The sequence below is a fragment of the Pleurodeles waltl genome, chromosome 4_2, assembly GCF_031143425.1.
Source record: "Pleurodeles waltl isolate 20211129_DDA chromosome 4_2, aPleWal1.hap1.20221129, whole genome shotgun sequence".
Taxonomy (NCBI): Eukaryota; Metazoa; Chordata; class Amphibia; order Caudata; family Salamandridae; genus Pleurodeles; species Pleurodeles waltl.
The window spans coordinates 33,265,862-33,282,973 of NC_090443.1; the positions used below are offsets into that span (position 1 = coordinate 33,265,862).

The 17,112-nt window shown below is 45.1% G+C and overlaps 1 protein-coding gene across 1 annotated transcript in view; it reads left to right on the forward strand.

The window, feature by feature from the left end:
• The window catches only part of DDX23 (DEAD-box helicase 23), a 140,530-nt gene that overhangs the window by 95,379 nt on the left and 28,039 nt on the right, over positions 1-17,112 (forward strand). The window contains exons 10-12 of the mRNA XM_069230500.1: positions 7,509-7,734; positions 11,062-11,207; positions 12,643-12,820. Of these exons, the coding sequence (XP_069086601.1) occupies positions 7,509-7,734; positions 11,062-11,207; positions 12,643-12,820 (550 nt within the window). The remainder of the gene's footprint in view (positions 1-7,508; positions 7,735-11,061; positions 11,208-12,642; positions 12,821-17,112) is intronic.

Consider the following 17,112-nt stretch of genomic DNA (forward strand, 5'->3'; position numbering starts at 1 on the left):
CTGGCAGCTGAAACAATGGTAACAGAGGGGAGTAAGGAAGTATGGGTGCCTTGCTTTGAACGTATCTGCGCCAGCAGAAACGAGCTACCTCCAACAATATGGGTTTTGAGGTTAGGCGATTAGGACCGGATAAAAGTGAGGACAGTATAATTTGCGGAGCTGTGTATGCTTGCAGCATTATGCGTTCGGGAGGGGAAGTTTCACTGAGCCATGTGGAGAGCCATAATAGCTGGGCAGCAGCATAGTATCTTTCGAAGTTAGGCATGCCCAAACCGCCCGCTTCTTGCGGATATTGTGTTATAGCTGACGCTACTCTGCGTCTGTCTTTGCCCCAGAGCAGGTCAGTTAAAAATGAGTGCAGTTTACTGAAAAAGGAGCGTGGCAAGCATAATGGAAGGGCAGTGAAATAATATAAGAACCTGGGGAGGATGAGCATTTTGGCTATTGCTACCCGGCCCATAGGGGATAAAGGAAGCGAGCTCCAAAACGAATGAGCTGCGGGTAGAACTGAGTGCCCTATCAATGTTGCCCTCTTTCAAATCGGCAATGGAGTGATAAATTTGTATCCCCAGATATTTAAAGGTAGTGTGTGACCATGGCAATTGATATTGCGGTAGTACCATGTGAAGATCGGTTGGTATGGGGGCAAGAGGGAAAATACTTGACTTGGACCAGTTGACCCACAGTCTGGAGGCGAGAGCGAAGGTGTCAAGCACTGACAACACCTCTTTCATGGAGATGGTGTGATTACGTAGGTATATCAGGGCGTCATCTGCGTATAAGGATATAATATGGTGTATATTAGACTCAGTGATGCCCCGTATGTGTGCGTAGCTACGTAGCTTAATTGCTAATGGTTCCATGGCTATGGCAAATAATAAAGGGGATAATGGGCAACCTTGTCTAGTGCCTCTGCCTATGGGGAATGCTTCAGAGGTAGCGCGTCCATTTTTAACTCTGGCTGTGGGTTTGGAGTAGAGTGTTTTAATCCAACTGATGAAACCTGGACCAAATCCAGGTAATCCCAGCTCAGCGTATCAAACGCTTTCTTGATATCTAGGGAGAGTGCCACTGCTTCTATTTCTGTGTTACTGTGCATTATATGAAGTAGTCTTCTAATATTTAAAAAGGTGCTTCTCCCTGGAATAAAGCCAGACTGATCAGGGTGTATTAAGCTTGATAAGTAAGGGAGCAGTCTGTTTGCCAGTATTTTCCCTAATAGTTTGCAGTCTGTGTTAAGGAGAGAGAACGGTCTGTATGATTTCACGTCGAGAGGATCACGGCCCGCCTTCGGGAGGACGACTATTAGCGCTTCGCGCATGGTGTCTGGCAGTTGTAGTACACTGCGCGCTTCATTAAATACCTCTATGAGTGGCTGTAGGAGGTGGGTGGCATGGGAGTTATAATACTCTACCGGTAGGCCATCTGAGCCAGGTGTTTTGCTACGTGCCATTTGTGCCAGAGCTGAACGCAGTTCCTCTATAGTAATGGGACCGTCTAAAGTGGCGGCATTGTCCGTGATATGTGAGTTTGGGAGACAAGAGAAAGTATGTCAGCTAATTGCTGCTCCGGTGGGGGGAAGGGGGCGTATATAAGGTGCGGTAATATGTGGAGAAGGCTTTGTTAATTCCTGCTTGGGTGTTAATAATGATGTCGGAGTTCAAGCGTAACGCACCAATGGGTGATGATTGTGAGGGTTGGCGGACCAGCCACGCCAACAGCCTGCCTGATCTATCACCCTCGGCGTGTTGTCTTGTCATGTAGTGTCTGTAGTCGTGCCTACATAGTCTTGTGTCTGCTTCTTTGTGGGCAGCTCTTAGCAAGTGCAGAGCAGCTAGTGTGGACTCGTTGCTGGAGACCTCAACCTCCGGTTTGCGGAGTTTAACCTCCAGTCTTTGTAGTTCTTTGATGAGTGTCCTTCTAACCCCAACTGTGGCCGCGAGACAGTGTCCACGTATCACCGCCTTATGGGCATCCCACTCTGTAGCGCGAGATGAGGTTGTATTTTTATTCAGTGAGAAATAATCAGCCAGTCGCTTGGACATTTCTGCGTGGAAGGGGGGGGTCTGAGAGAGCTTCTGTCTGCAGTCGCCATGTTGGTATGCGAGTGTGCGTGTAGTCCCAGGTCATTATTACGCAGAGCGGGTTATGGTCTGATATGGTGCGTGCTAGGTATTCGGTTGCACATACTTTTTGAATTACGGCTGCGGATACAAAAACCACGTCTATTCTGGTGTGTAGTTTATGTACGGAGGAGTAGTAAGAGTATTCGCGGTGGGTGGGGTGGCCCACCCTCCAGATGTCACTCAAACCGTTATTGGAGGCCCAACTTGCTAGAGCCTGCGAGGCGCGGTTGGATGGAGCCGAGGCGAGTGGGGGGAATGAGCGGTCTATTTGGGTATCTAGGACGCTGTTGAAGTCGCCTCCCCATATACACTCTAGCGAGGGGTCACTAAGATTGCCAGTGGAGAGCGTACCTAGGAAATCACGTTGATTTGAATTTGGGGAGTATAACGCTACGAGCGCTAAGGGGGACCCGTCAAGGACGCCTTCTAGAATCACATGTCTACCGTTGGGGTCGCATTGTGTGCGCGCGATATAGTAAACAGGACCCCAGGAGCAATCCAGATCGCCACCCCGCGAGCGAAGGACGAGGAAGTGGTGCCGTGCAATTGTCCTTTCCATTTTGTACGTGTGCTTTCCAGAGTGGATTTAGAGAGGTGTGTCTCTTGTAGTAGAGCTATGTGTACCTGATGTCTTTTAAGAAATGTATGAATCCGTTGCCGCTTACTCGGTGTTGCCATACCTTTAATATTCCATGTGAGTATCTTCTATTTCAAGATACCTTGCTGAGTTTGGGAGGCCAGTTGATGATTTTAGGTATGATAAATCCGGATAAGTATGTGTCCATCGCCCCCAATGTGGAACTGTTATGTCGGTTACCCTCAATGGCTAGCCAGTTAGTATCCTTAGTGGTGTGAAATGTGAACCTACTAATAAGGTGAACATGACATGTGCCTCTGTTGCTATGTTTGCGATTAATTAGCGTGTGACAAAACCTACAACCAAAGAAAAAGCACTCAAAAACAATATATAACAATAAGAGAAATGATGAAACAACGAGAAAAGTTCCAGCATTTGCCGGGTTGAAAGGACGGTCCATATGGAGCAGGGGGGTGCCGGAAAACATTGAGTCAAAGTTATGGAGTTACCCTGCCCCAGGTTGCCAAGGGTGCAAAGAGCGCTGCCCAAGACCGCCGGCGAGCAGCGCGCTGCGGCAAAGATCCGCGGAGCCGTCAAGCCTTTTCCGGGCAGCCGGAGGAGAGGAGTCATATTATTGTATATAAGGAGCAGAAGTGAGTAGTGCATAATTGGTTTAGCAAATATCGTCTGCCGTGCGCGGGGTGAGGGTGGGACCCCTTGTAGATTCTGCCGAGTCAGAGTTTACGTCGTGATCTGGTTCCCTGTCAGTTTGAGTGGACAAGACTGTCGGCGATATGTTAACAAATCTAGACGTGGCCTGCAGGAGAAGGGAACGCTCAGTACGTGACTGTTCAGGTGATGGCCTACCGCCTTGTTTTTTGCATTGCCTGCTCCTTGACTTGGGAGAGGACCAATTTTCACCGGGAGTGTCTATATCAATCTGGTCGGCAAGGCCCTGGGCATGCAGCAAGGTCCAGGTATCTTCCGGCGTAGTGAAGAAATGTACGCGAGTGTCATCTTGTACCCGAAGTCTGGCTGGGAACATCAGCGCGTATTTGATGTTATGTTTGCGAAGGCATTCTTTAACACGGTAGAAAGAGCTGCGCTTCTTCTGAACCTCTGCCGTGAAGTCTGGGTAAGCTGTGATCGCAGCGTTTTCGAAGCGTACCGGGCCAGATTTGCGAAATAATTGCAGGATGAGGTCTCTATCACAGTAGTTGAGGAGTCTTGCTATCAGCGGGCGAGGCAGTGCGCCAGGTGGAGGGGGTCTGCCGGGGACCCTGTGGGCACGTTCGACAGAGAAGAACTTCGGGATATTGTCTTTAAGAATTGTATCCGTGAGCTATTGTTCTATGAATAATTCTGTGCTGGGGCCTTCGACACGCTCAGGAAACCCCACCAAGCGAATGTTGTTGCGTCGGGACCTGCCCGATGGCATCTTCGGCTCTACGTTTTAAAGAGTCCACCTCTTTCGTTAATTGGGACAATTGTGTTTTGAGATCATTCACAGTCCGGGGGAGGGTAGCAGCGTCTTTTTCTAGTTCGGCCACCCTCTCAGCCAGTGCGTGTTGGTCAGTGCGGAGTATGTTGAGGTCTTCTGCCACCGAGCCAATTTTGGCTTCTAGGGTGGATTTGGTGTCTAGGATGGCCTGCAATATCTTTTCGAATTGTGACGTGTGTGATTGTAAGGTAAGTTCCAACTTCTGCAAGGCCAGTTGCATGGTGGCGTGGGCCTCTGAAGGGGGGGGTGTCGGAGTCCATTCTACCCAAAGGTGCACGTGGGGTTTTTGGTTTGACCATTTGATCAGTGCAGTTCTAGCTGGTCGTCAACGAGGTGGGATCAGGTAAAGGTAATGCGGGCGAGCGAGCGGAGGGGCCAGATGAGGCGTAGTGAAGTCTCAGTTCCGCAGAGCTGTAAATAACTATTGAAGGCCAGGAGTGATATACTAGTGTCAGTAAAGTGGTGCGCAAGGTTTGGAAGACCGCTCCACTGCCTCCGGGTCGAGTGTGCAGGTTCGTGATAGAGGGGCGAGCGACTTAGATCCTGGTAATTTAAGAGAGTGCTGTGGCGCTTGGGCGTATATCTGCCACGCCGCACGGCTCCCGACAGCAGCAGAAGCAAGCGTGTTGCACCGCTACCAATGCATAAAATGGCAAAGTCCAATAGCCCTACAGGGGCAACGGAGGGAGCAGCTGAGCGAGAAGTGTCATACGCAGTCAAGACAGGAAACGCACTTCAGCGCAGCCCAGCGTAGGCTTGGAATTCAAACAGAGCGATGGAGGGTCGATGCAGGATAATGGATGATGGCTTAGTGCATTGGCAGTCACCTGCACGGCTTAGGGTAGCTGGTGTTAGTGGGAAGATATATGTGTAGGGCCCAGAGGGGTGGGGGCAGTACCGCGTGTGTCCGGTTGGGCCAGCAGCTACTCTGAGTAGAATGGACCAGGGGGAGGTGATCAACACAATTGCGCACTGCGACTCTGTGAATGTCGCCGAAAGGCTCACCTCTCCCTTCACTTTGTAGCACCTTCCTCCTGCACGCTTGACTGTCAGCTTCAGGTCTTCTGCTACACCGCTCCTGTGGTGTAGCTTAGGCAAATGCTAAGCGAGGACGCAGGTCTGTGGGGTCCTTAGTGGTTATTGAGGCCCAGGTGCTTGATTATGCGTTTGCTGCTCGATTTTTTGCTGGGCGCTGTGCTGGAAGGCCTCCTCCTGGCAGGCCATAACAGCCCCAAGCCACGGGGCACAGGAAAACGTCGGGCGTGCCCCCTCCCGACAAACGAGGGAGCCAGGGTGCGGTTTCCAGTCTCAAGAACCCCGTTCGGGGGGTTAAGGGACACGAAGGCCCGCTCTGGCAGGCATCTGAAGAGGAGGCGCGGCGCCGTGACGGGCCAGCCCCGCCCGGCGACGCCACACCGAAATGCAGCCTGAGGTGGATGCACGCCCGTGGCGCCAGCCGAGGGGCCGGATCCGCCACGAAACGGCCTCAGGCACGGCCATAGACCCTCAGCTCGGCGGCCAGTTCAGAGGGCGGTCGGCGGCCTCGTACGGTGAGTGCGTGGGGTGCCGCCGCGGGCACGGGTCCAGTGGCCCAGCGGGTCGATCGATTTAGCCGGAGCAGCCGCGAGCCCCGGCGCACGGCCACGGTCGTCAGAACAGGTCCCTGGCGGCTGAATGGGCGACCTGACACCTGAAAGAAGAGGTGCAGGCGCCACTGCAGGATGTTTGCACAGGCCGGGGATCGGAGCTGCAGTTTATGCTGCTGCTCCGGTCGCCATGTTGCTTGTAATTCAATATACTTAAGAGCATTAGCAGTGTTCGATGCTAAGCCCAAGTGCAGTAAGGGTTTAACTAGCAGAAGCCGGGACATAACTATTATTGCTACAGCATCCGTCTTAGCGTGGGAAGATCACTCAGTACCCCAGTAATGGCTATAAGTTACTACCAAGGGGGCCAACGGTGCTCACTTTACGTGCACGCGTTGGGGCCATTGACACCTTCCCTATGCCACTGACAGGAACAACTACAACTCTTAAAGGGGCCAAACACACAGGGAGGTAACAGGCATAAGATTATTTCAGGAAATCCCACCGTCTTTGAGGGTGAAAGCACTGCCTACATATTGATTTTTAAAAAGGCTGCAAACTGATATTAAATGAGGGGAAATGATAGTCTGTGTTTTTTAGAACTTTGTGTGCATATATATTCTTGTTGCCATGTTTGTACAGTCTTAAAATATAAATATTGAGTCTTGATACTTTTTGTTGAGACAGTCAAAAATATTATGCTTCCAATACACGTTATCTCTTTGGTTAACAGCATATTGTGGCTGAAGTATGCCTAAGTAACATATTTGTTAACAACTTTGGTTGGAACAATTCTTTTTTTTATAATGCACACACCCTGCAAATAATAGAAACTGGAATAAAAGAGTTGAAAATGAGAGTGGCATGTCCCAAAAGACAAAAAACCTGCATAACAGTATGCTGACATGGCACGATTACATACGTCTGGACCCAGTCCGAAAGTTGGCAACCTGGTACCTCTAAGACTGGGTCCAGACATGATTACAACGAGCATGTCAAGCAGGTAAATGCTAAGAACAAAACAAATATGCAGAAATGGGATGTCTCTTTTGTTATCCCCTCACTTGTAAGTTTTGACCACACCTAGAAAAAAACATTCTGGTTCATGTGTCCATACATTTTTCAAAAGATGTTTGAGATTAATATATTAACCCACCCAAAATGTATGCACAAAAACAGGTCAGTGATGACTGAATATGCCCAAAGGAGAGGCATGTTTTTTCTTTATTGCTCTACTTCAGCTTCAGAACCTATATCCTGGTTCAGATGTGGATACGTTTCCAAGGAGTGCAGTTCCTGAAATAAAAGAAAGGGCCACCATGTTTGCTTGTGTAAAAGGAAAAAAGGTTGCAGTTTTTATGTGCAGCTTTAACAATTGTAAAAACATTAAGGATTTCCCTTCAATATGAAAACGTTGATTCCTTGTAATATTCTAAAAAGTGAAGTTGTTTCATATATGCATGTGTGTATTCATGCTCCGAGAATGCATGCCTGCACTGAAAGTCTACGATTGTATTTCACCTTTAAAAAATGAATTGTGTCCATTCTATAATTCAGTATACTGAACTACGCATAATATGCAGCTAGTTAATGCTTATCGGTTCCATCTTCTTTGTTGATTATGCTGCTTCGCCTCTAAATCTCCTCTCCGTGCTTCCAGTTGTCTGTTTTCCTAATCACATCTTAATCTTGGTTTTCCTCCTCTCTTATTATCCTAGAGTCCGCTTGAAGAAACTGCGTAAGAAGGAAGCTAAGCAACGATGGGATGATCGACATTGGTCTCAGAAGAAGCTCGACGAGATGACTGACAGAGACTGGCGAATCTTCCGTGAGGATTATAGTATCACCACAAAGGGAGGGAGAATTCCCAACCCCATCCGGTCCTGGAAGGACTCCACTCTTCCACCCCACATACTAGAGGTTATCGACCAGTGTGGCTACAAGGTGAGTGACGGTATCTGGATTTGAAAGCTCAAATTCTCAGAGGAGTATTCATAAGAGAGAAGGAGAAGAGTATTATGTAATGGATTATAAGTGAATTCACACCCTGTACAGCAGTCTTGAGGGGTTGTATCTGCTGGGATGGTACAAGGGTTGGCAACGATTAGCCCACATACTTATTACTACCAGTGTAGGACTAACCCTGCACCAACTTGACTGTGACCTAGGGCCCGAGTTAGATTTCAGCAGACAGGTTACTCTGCCACAAACATGAAGGATATCATTATATTACAATTACCCTTAAACATAATGCACTGGTAATACAACATGTAAGGTATTTGTCATGTTTGTGACAGAGTAACCCATACATCAAACTCTAAACCAGGCCACTAATTCTGTATGACCGTGAAAGCCAACGAAAAGCAGGTTACTCACAAGACCATAAAATGTTGCTAACCAGATGCTCTTTCTTTTTTTTTTTTTTTTTTTTAGAGTTGAGCGCGCAAGCGCTCTGTCCTTGTAATCTCTCTGTGGGCTTTTAACCACCCCCATCACTTTTGTTGGTTCGTGGGCTTGCCTTTTAAAATTCTCTTGATTTCATTAGTGAAAGGCATGCATATGTCATGCCTTTGCCAGTGTTTAGCCCTCCTCGCGAGCACCAGCCAACTACTGAAAACATACAAGGGTCCATGTTTTCCGTATGGTTTCTGGACTACTTTTTCCCTGTATTTCGTAGGCACCGCGATCTCACTGGCAAGTTATCGAGCACTTTTCATGACTACCAGTTTAATTCTATTGTTTATCCTACCGCACCTTCGTGAAGTCAAGGTTTTACACAGCACAATCACGCTGTTTAAAAAAATAAAAAAAATAATTTACTATGCAAAGGCGAAACTGGACCAGTCATTTTGTTCATATTAGTCACCCTAACGCTCATGGTGTGGCTCTTTAAATCGGCTCCCTTATGTGAAATTTTATTACTTTTCATTTTCAGTTTATGTGGCAGGAAAAGTCTAGTTAGGAGTTTACAATGCTAATTTAACTCGAGCAAAAGCGAGACCCATTGCATTGCAAATGCTTGTTTGCCATTGCACTGGAGGACCACTTCTCTTCTGTGAAGAGATATTAGACTTAACTTATTCCGCTGACACTCGTTCCTCAGGTCTGAAGCTTTTATGACTTGATCCTCTGGAACGGCGGGTCAGTCTCAGAAAGGGAACTGCAAGCTACCTGCTGAAGTCTTCTCCGGAGTCAAAGGCAAGGGAGATACAGTGCTTCTGTTCAGTAGAGCATCTTTGGATGGGTGAAACAAGAGACAGAACACCCCGGCTTTGGCCTCCTGGTTTGTGACATTGGTCCGGACCCTTCCTCCTCCCTGCCAATGCTGATGGCTTCTCCATTGGTAACAGATCAGGCAGTGGTATCCACGGTCTGAACAAGACATCACAAGGAGGCTGTCCACAGCAAAGTCCCTATAAAAAGTGAATCCAGTGCTAAACTAGCCAGAGTTAAATCAACAAATGCGCTGTGATATAACTAGAGCATTTTGAAGTTCATGAAATGTGCTTACTAGGAGTTCTATGGAAACATGCGAAAGGGTGCCTGAAAAACATTATGAAAACTATGAAAGTGTGTTGCTATGTAATTTTGAATGTTAAAGTGAGCTAACCTGGTATTGTGGAATTGGCAGACAGTATCTTCTGTTGGCTTTGTGTAATCTTGCAAAACTAATTGGAGAACTAAGTAAAAAAAAAATATATTACATAAAAACTGTAGCCTTAGCAAGAGAAATGTATAAATTTATGTGTGCTGAGGCATGACGGAAAATTTCAAAATGTTAACCGAGGCAAATTAAAATTCCATGTGTGTTTTGTTTTCCCCTTGTTTATATTTTTGTCGTGGACCCGGTTATTAGGACGTCTGCCATGAATGGACATGCAACCAAAAATACTTTTATAAAATGGTGTATTCTGTTTATCCCATGTCAGCTCCTGTCACTATAGACCTGACTGCCTGTCAAGGTCTGTTGGTGACATTAGAGAATAATAACATAAAAAACTAGCCAGTGAAAGCGAAGGCCACCCTGCTGGTCGGATATAGGTATATGGTCAATGTGAAACAACTTACAAAGCTGCCATGATACCTGACAGCTTTGGTGCAGGACCCCTAAACTACATTTGGATCGCTGAAGGATGGAGCCTGCCAGTGAAGTTTCGTATAGGACTATTATAACATTTACAAAGTCTGCACCTTGGAAATTGTAAAATGTTGCAGAGCACATTATGATATAAGTTGTGTTACGAAAACTTGTAAAGTGTGATCACTAGGGCATTATTAGTGAAATAAGTGCTAAGACGTGGATCCAATGCACCATACGAAAGCTTTACAATGTTACTTTCCTAATGTGCTATAACATGCACCATCTTCTACAGAACTGCCCAAGAAATGTTGGAGACTATCTCAAGCCCCCGTAAATTTGTCTTTCTATCCTACCACTTTTTAATCATTTTTACTCAACTAAGAAGTTTAAAATGCACCTTGTTCACAAAGCATTCCTTAAGATGAACACCCCACCATCTCCATGTTAAGTGGTCTTTCAATCCTACCAAGATTTGATCAATTTTGGTGCATAATATAGTTGAAATACACCTATTTGCCAGTAAATTTCTCAATCCAATTTAAGTGAATGATAAAGATTACTGTGGCATTCCATTGATGGTTAACATTTCTATTTTCTATTATAGTAGTACCTGCAACTTGTTTTTCGCAAAGATCAATGTGAAGGATCAATTATGAGTCCTTCTAATTTTGGCCGTTTTTTTCTGGGTCAATGCCTTGTAAAATTCACAATCTGCCATTATTTTTAAAACAATTCCTTGCGAAGATCCTACACCCACTGTACCATGATTTTTACATTCGGTTGTATTTTGTTTGCCACCTTTGACTTGTAGTGGGCTCTGAAATGCACATTTTGTCTCTATTGGTAATGCCCTCTCCAATTGACACACTCATTGCTCGCAAATGTTTGGGACATGCAATACCCTTAATGCTTGAAAATAGTCCTGTGCACCCTTTAATCTGTATTTCCTTTAGTTCCACGTGTCAGAAGGTGACTGTTAGACTCTCTTGTTTACTGCCCTCTTGTTCTTAATGCCATCTTGACCGACATTGTATGAAAGAAGTAAAAATTCCCCATTCATTTTGTGAACTGTTATGTTTCTGACACTTAGGTGCCCTAAGTCTGCTCTGGAGATAAAAGGTATCTCTTTTGAGGTTGATGTGGCTAAACAGACTTGACTCACAGCTTTTTCATGTTACTCTCTCCCACAGGAGCCAACTCCCATTCAGCGACAGGCTATTCCTATTGGTCTACAAAACAGAGACATTATTGGTGTGGCTGAGACCGGCAGTGGTAAGACGGCTGCCTTCCTGATCCCATTACTGGTATGGATCACAACTCTACCCAAGATAGACAGGTAAGTTTAAGAAACCCCCAAAGGGAAATCTCTGAGATGCAGGATGTGGATAATGATGGAATGGTACCACAGATTCACCACTATGAAAAGCTTCTGGCTGCAAGCTCTGTTGGAAGCATCATGTGATCAGATAGTTAGTTTTCAGTAGGAGTCCCTTAACTCTGAGCTCTGCTGTCTTGATTTTTGTTAGGAAACATTATGTGATCAGATGTTTTTCAGTGCAAGATCCCTGAGCTGGTCTTTATCTCTATGAGAGAGTTTTGGGGCATGATTCTGTGCTCTCGGGTAAAGTAACATTTTCTTCAGGTAATGAGTTTGTTGACCTGAACTATAGTGATCAATAAAACTCATATTAGCCACAAACTCATTTATAGTGAGTTTGTGGCTAATATGCAGTTGAACTGGTTTTTGGGGCGCTTCTTGTAGTCAGATTTTTATACTGAGCCGTCATGGTTTTTTTTTATTGTTATTTTTTTCTAAGGTACCGGTCTGATCGATGGGCTGGTGTTTCTTAGGTTGATTTACAGACTCTGAGCTACAGTTGTTTTTGTTCTCCTGTGGGATAGAAGTGTTTGGTGAGATCTTTGTTAGCATTTATAGCGACTGGACATCTCAGCTTATGTGCAGGATCCTGGAACTTTTTTTCCCAAAATGCTGGTCTCTGCAGCAGTGGAATTCCTTTGTTGCTTTAGAACAGTGTTGTTTCCCCCTCTACATAAATGTATACACCTATATTATTATCCTTTAATTTTTGTTTTTGAAAGGAGGGACTAACACTTTGAAAAAATCAAATAGGCACATGGACCAGCACAGCTTTCTAAGTTCTGCATGTAATGAATATATATTTGTTAAAAGATTTTTTTTAAATGCACTTAAAAAGTAGACATTTTAGTTTTTTAAAAGAATAATTTGGATGGTTTCGTTCTTGTTGAGGTGTTCAGTGATCCAGCTTACAGGCAAAGGTAGTCTATGTTCTGTGGATGTGTGATTCTTGGGGTGAGGACCGCAGCTCGGAGAGAAATGCGAAAGTTGTCACATAATAAATAAGAACTCCCTCCTCTGTAATTTACAGTTATAGCATAGCTCTTTGTACATTTGGTGGAAGAATTGGTCCAAAGAGCTAATGCTGTGCTACCAGCTGTTACAAAACAGTGTTCAGGTGTGAGGATGAATGGGTGCCTTCAGTATGATGCTTGCAATTGACTATACCCCATGGAACTACCAATTGTGAACATATGCACCCATGCCGAAGAAGTGTACAGACACCTTGAGTTCATGTCGCTTGACTATCGCTGCCATTTTTAGGGTATATTAACAGTACCCTCTGCCATTCTCCTACAGCTGAGCTGTAGGAGGCAACCATCGTATCCACCTCCCACAGGTTGATATTGTGTCCTTGACTCCGTGGTAATTTTAATTTCTCGTTGCACTGAAGGATTGAAGATTCGGACCAGGGTCCCTATGCTATTATCCTTGCCCCAACCCGTGAGCTGGCTCAGCAGATTGAGGAGGAGACCATAAAGTTTGGGAAGCCACTAGGAATCCGCACTGTGGCTGTGATTGGTGGTATCTCTCGAGAAGATCAGGGCTTCAAGCTCAGAATTGGCTGTGAGGTGAGTAGTGATGTGTACATACCGCTGTCTGTATTGATGTTCTCTCTACATGTGCGCTTCACTCCCCTTTCTTCAGGCGGCCCATGGGGGAAATTAATTGAATGGCTCTTTGTGCATATGCTCCATAAATCCTCCAATACAAGTTGTGCGTGTGCCATGATTGCGCATGTCTATGTCTTTCTATGTGAAAGGATCATCTACAAGTAGGGTCAAAAAGGCAGTCAAAACACATATTCATGTGAGAACATTTAAAGCAACTAAATAGTTAAAACGTGTTAGTCATTGACTCAAACATTTATGTCCAGCTCCTCGCCAACCCAAAATAGATTTCCACTCAGTATTACTGCATGTGTGTGAAAGACATGCCCATTTACCTCTTTCATTTGGAGTGTTGTGACTCAAGGGCTCACATAGTTTATAAAGAAATATCTCCCTACCCTACTATTACTGAAGGTAATTAATTACAAGGTGACAAGCGGCTCTTTTAAGAGTGACACTAGGGAAGGGAGTCTCTTCGAAGAAAAAGAGTTCCTCCAAAGACCCGCCACTCAGGAGTAGCAGCAAAATAACCCCACCTCAGAGTTTCATTACTGTCTTGGGATTGCTGGATACTTGGGAAAAATACCCCTCACAATCTCACTGAGCATCAGAAAAGTACTTCTTAAAGGATTCAGACACTTTTTTTTGCCAAGAAAGGTACCCAAGATGCTCACATACCTATCGTCGCTTTCTACCTGCGTGTCTGATGATGTACGTGTTTATCTTGCTGACTGTGAAGCCTTTCTTTATACACCTCTGCCTCTGTTCAGTGACTGCATGCCTCATTCGATTTCTATTTGTGTCTCCCAAAGTCTCTGCTTGTATGTGCATCGATCAGTTTGTCTTTGTATGTTAGCTTCTCTGTGTACGCATCTGTCCACCGCTGTGTATCTAAACTTGATTTATAATACCTCTATATCACGGTTTGTGTCTATTTCAGTTTGTATTTGTGTGTTTCAATATCTGTGCTTAGATGCATCTGTATATATATCTGTATACATATAGATATATATAATATTTATAAGCACAACAAGGTCAGGAAATCTGGCTGCAAGGCACAAAAAATATAGACCAACAATACAGAAAAATAAAAACATAAAGCCTTTCATCAGTTACACAATTACCAGACAAGTGGTCAAGGTAATTAACTAGTAAATTCCGGAGTTCATAGTGTCCTTCAGTAGAGCAGGCCAAAAGCTACAGGAGTACTTGTGTAAGCCTCTTTTTAAACATCACCTAGTCTGAAATCAGTATGAGGCTTTTTGCAAGGTCGTCCATACCTTGGCTTCTACTTTGAGCAGTTTGCCTCCAAATGTTATTAGGCACTACTGGGATTAGTCACTGGTGAAATGGAGAATTTACTGAGGTTTGTGGAAAGAAAAATGGATAAGTGGGTGCTTCACTGTGTACTGCTTTCCAGACTAAACAAAAAGCCCTGTGTTGTATTTGCTACTTAAGCATCGAACATTTAAAGCCAAAAATAATGTTGACATCATTGTTTCGCGCTTTTGAAAGTGAATACTAAACTATGCTTCTTTTCAGTATTTATTTATTTTAGTGACAGCCTCACATTTCCATTAGAAAGTTTGTTTAAAACATCTGAGACAGTATGTAACTCCGATACCTGGCAAAGACATTAAAGGACACTGACTATGTCTAAAGTTGGGTCTAGGTTCTCAGTGGTAACCTGTATACAGACACAGCATAAAGTTGGTGTTTGTTCATGCTTCAGGTGCAGTTTTAAAACGCATGAGCAAAACTGGGGGCCTTAACGACACATTGTAAGGCTTTCAAATAGAATGGGTGTTGCGGGCGAAAGACATTGAATTTGGAAGAGCACATGGTGGCTAAGGTGTAGTCAGAAGGTTGTGATTAGCAAATCGAAGGTCACATGATGAGTAGTATGATACGGTGTTGGCAAGATAGCTGGGGGCCCCAGTTGTTAATTGACTTGTATTCTTGTATTAGTAATTTACATAATGCTCTGTTTTTTGCCCCCTAGTTGGTGGGAGGGGTCTGCCTAGAGAGAATAAGAGATTTTTGTAGTGTGGAATGGAATAGACACTGGAAACGGATTGTACAAATGTTAAGTGGTTGGAATTATGCTGCTGTGGCTGTGCTGGTGAATAGGGCCTCCATTTTCATTGATGGGTTGAAGAGACCGTCTCGGTTCATGTCTGAGGTGAAATTCAATGAGTCTGGCAAAATGACTTGAAGTTGGCTAGGGAGTAGGGTGCAGAGTAGGGCAAGTATAGCTCTTCCTTTTTGGCAGAGTTTAACATAAGTGACTACCATGCCATCCAGCGATGGATAGCTGTGACTGTCAGTTTCGTGTTTCAGCATCAGATGTAAACTTTGGAAGAAAGAACGTCTTGGTATCCGCTAAAGAAGAAAGGAAAAGCAAAAGGAGGAAATTATATGATCAGGAAAAGTGTTGAATAAAGAGAAATGGAAGAGGACCAAGAAATCCTCTTTGTGGGGCCATCCGTTTAGTGGAGGAGCTGGTACACATGTCTGTTAAGTGACTGAAATGGAGCGGTTGGAGATAGAGGTTATCCAGATGTGCTATCCAGGAGTGCCTTCAGCCAGCGATGCCAAGTAGGAGTGTTGGATAACTAAAACTATCATAATTGAAGAGAGACTACGGTATGTAGAGTATGAGACTTTAGGCAGCATTTACAGGGTTCTGAAAATAGCAGTGGACTGATCATAGTCTATGTATATTGATGTTAATTGGCCACTTAGACTACTGCCGTTACGTGCATGGTACAGGATAGCCCTGAGTCATAAGTTGTGGATTTCTTTGTCTGACGAAGGCCCGAGACTGATCCAGTGACTTATTTACGACAGAGACTATTAGAATCATTGTAGAATACCTATACATTTATTTTAATACTGTTGAGGAAGAGTCCGTTACTGAACATTGAGCTCTTTATAGATCTCTCATACAGCTCTTAGACATTCCGCCTGTCAAGCATTATCAATGGCATTGCCACAGGTGTGTATCATTAACATATTCGGAGCTGAGACCATCCTCTTGAATCAACAGGGTAGTACTCATAAAGCTGAGCCCTAAAGCACCGTGGACTCTAATATAGTAGGCTGTAATGAAAAGCCGCCATGTATTACTCTTTAAGTGATTGTAGGAAGTTGGCTCTGTATGTGCTATTTCAAAGTAAGGAATAGCATGCACAGAGTCCAAGGGTTCCCCTTAGAGGTAAAATAGTGGTAAAAAGAGATAATACTAATGCTCTATTTTGTGGTAGTGTGGTCGAGCAGTAGGCTTATCCAAGGAGTAGTGTTAAGCATTTGTTGTACATACACATAGACAATAAATGAGGTACACACACTCAGAGACAAATCCAGTCAATAGGTTTTGTTATAGAAAAATATCTTTTCTTAGTTTATTTTAAGAACCACAGGTTCAAATTTAACATGTAATATCTTGTTTGAAAGGTATTGCAGGTAAGTACATTAGGAACTTTGAATCATTTCAATTGCAGGTATACTTATCAAGTTATTCACAAATAGCTATTTTAAAAGTGGACACTTAGTGCAATTTTCACAGTTCCTGGTGGAGGTAAGTTTTTGTTAGTTTTACCAGTTAAGTACGACACTTACAGGGTTCAGTTCTTGGTCCAAGGTAGCCCACCGTTGGGGGTTCAGAGCAACCCCAAAGTTACCACACCAGCAGCTCAGGGCCGGTCAGGTGCAGAGTTCAAAGTGGTGCCCAAAACGCATAGGCTTCAATGGAGAGAAGGGGGTGCCCCGGTTCCAGTCTGCCAGCAGGTAAGTACCCGCGTCTTCGGAGGGCAGACCAGGGGGGTTTTGTAGGGCACCGGGGGGGACACAAGCCCACACAGAAATTTCACCCTCAGCGGCGCGGGGGCGGCCGGGTGCAGTGTTAGAACAAGCGTCGGGTTCACAATGGAAGTCAATGAGAGATCAAGGGATCTCTTCAGCGCTGCAGGCAGGCAAGGGGGGGCTTCCTCGGGGAAACCTCCACTTGGGCAAGGGAGAGGGACTCCTGGGGGTCACTTCTGCAGTGAAAGTCCGGTCCTTCAGGTCCTGGGGGCTGCGGGTGCAGGGTCTTTTCCAGGCGTCGGGACTTAGGTTTCAGAGAGTCGCGGTCAGGGGAAGCCTCGGGATTCCCTCTGCAGGCGGCGCTGTGTGGGCTCAGGGGGGACAGGTTTTGGTACTCACAGTCGTAGAGTAGTCCGGGGGTCCTCCCTGAGGTGTTGGTTCTCCACCAG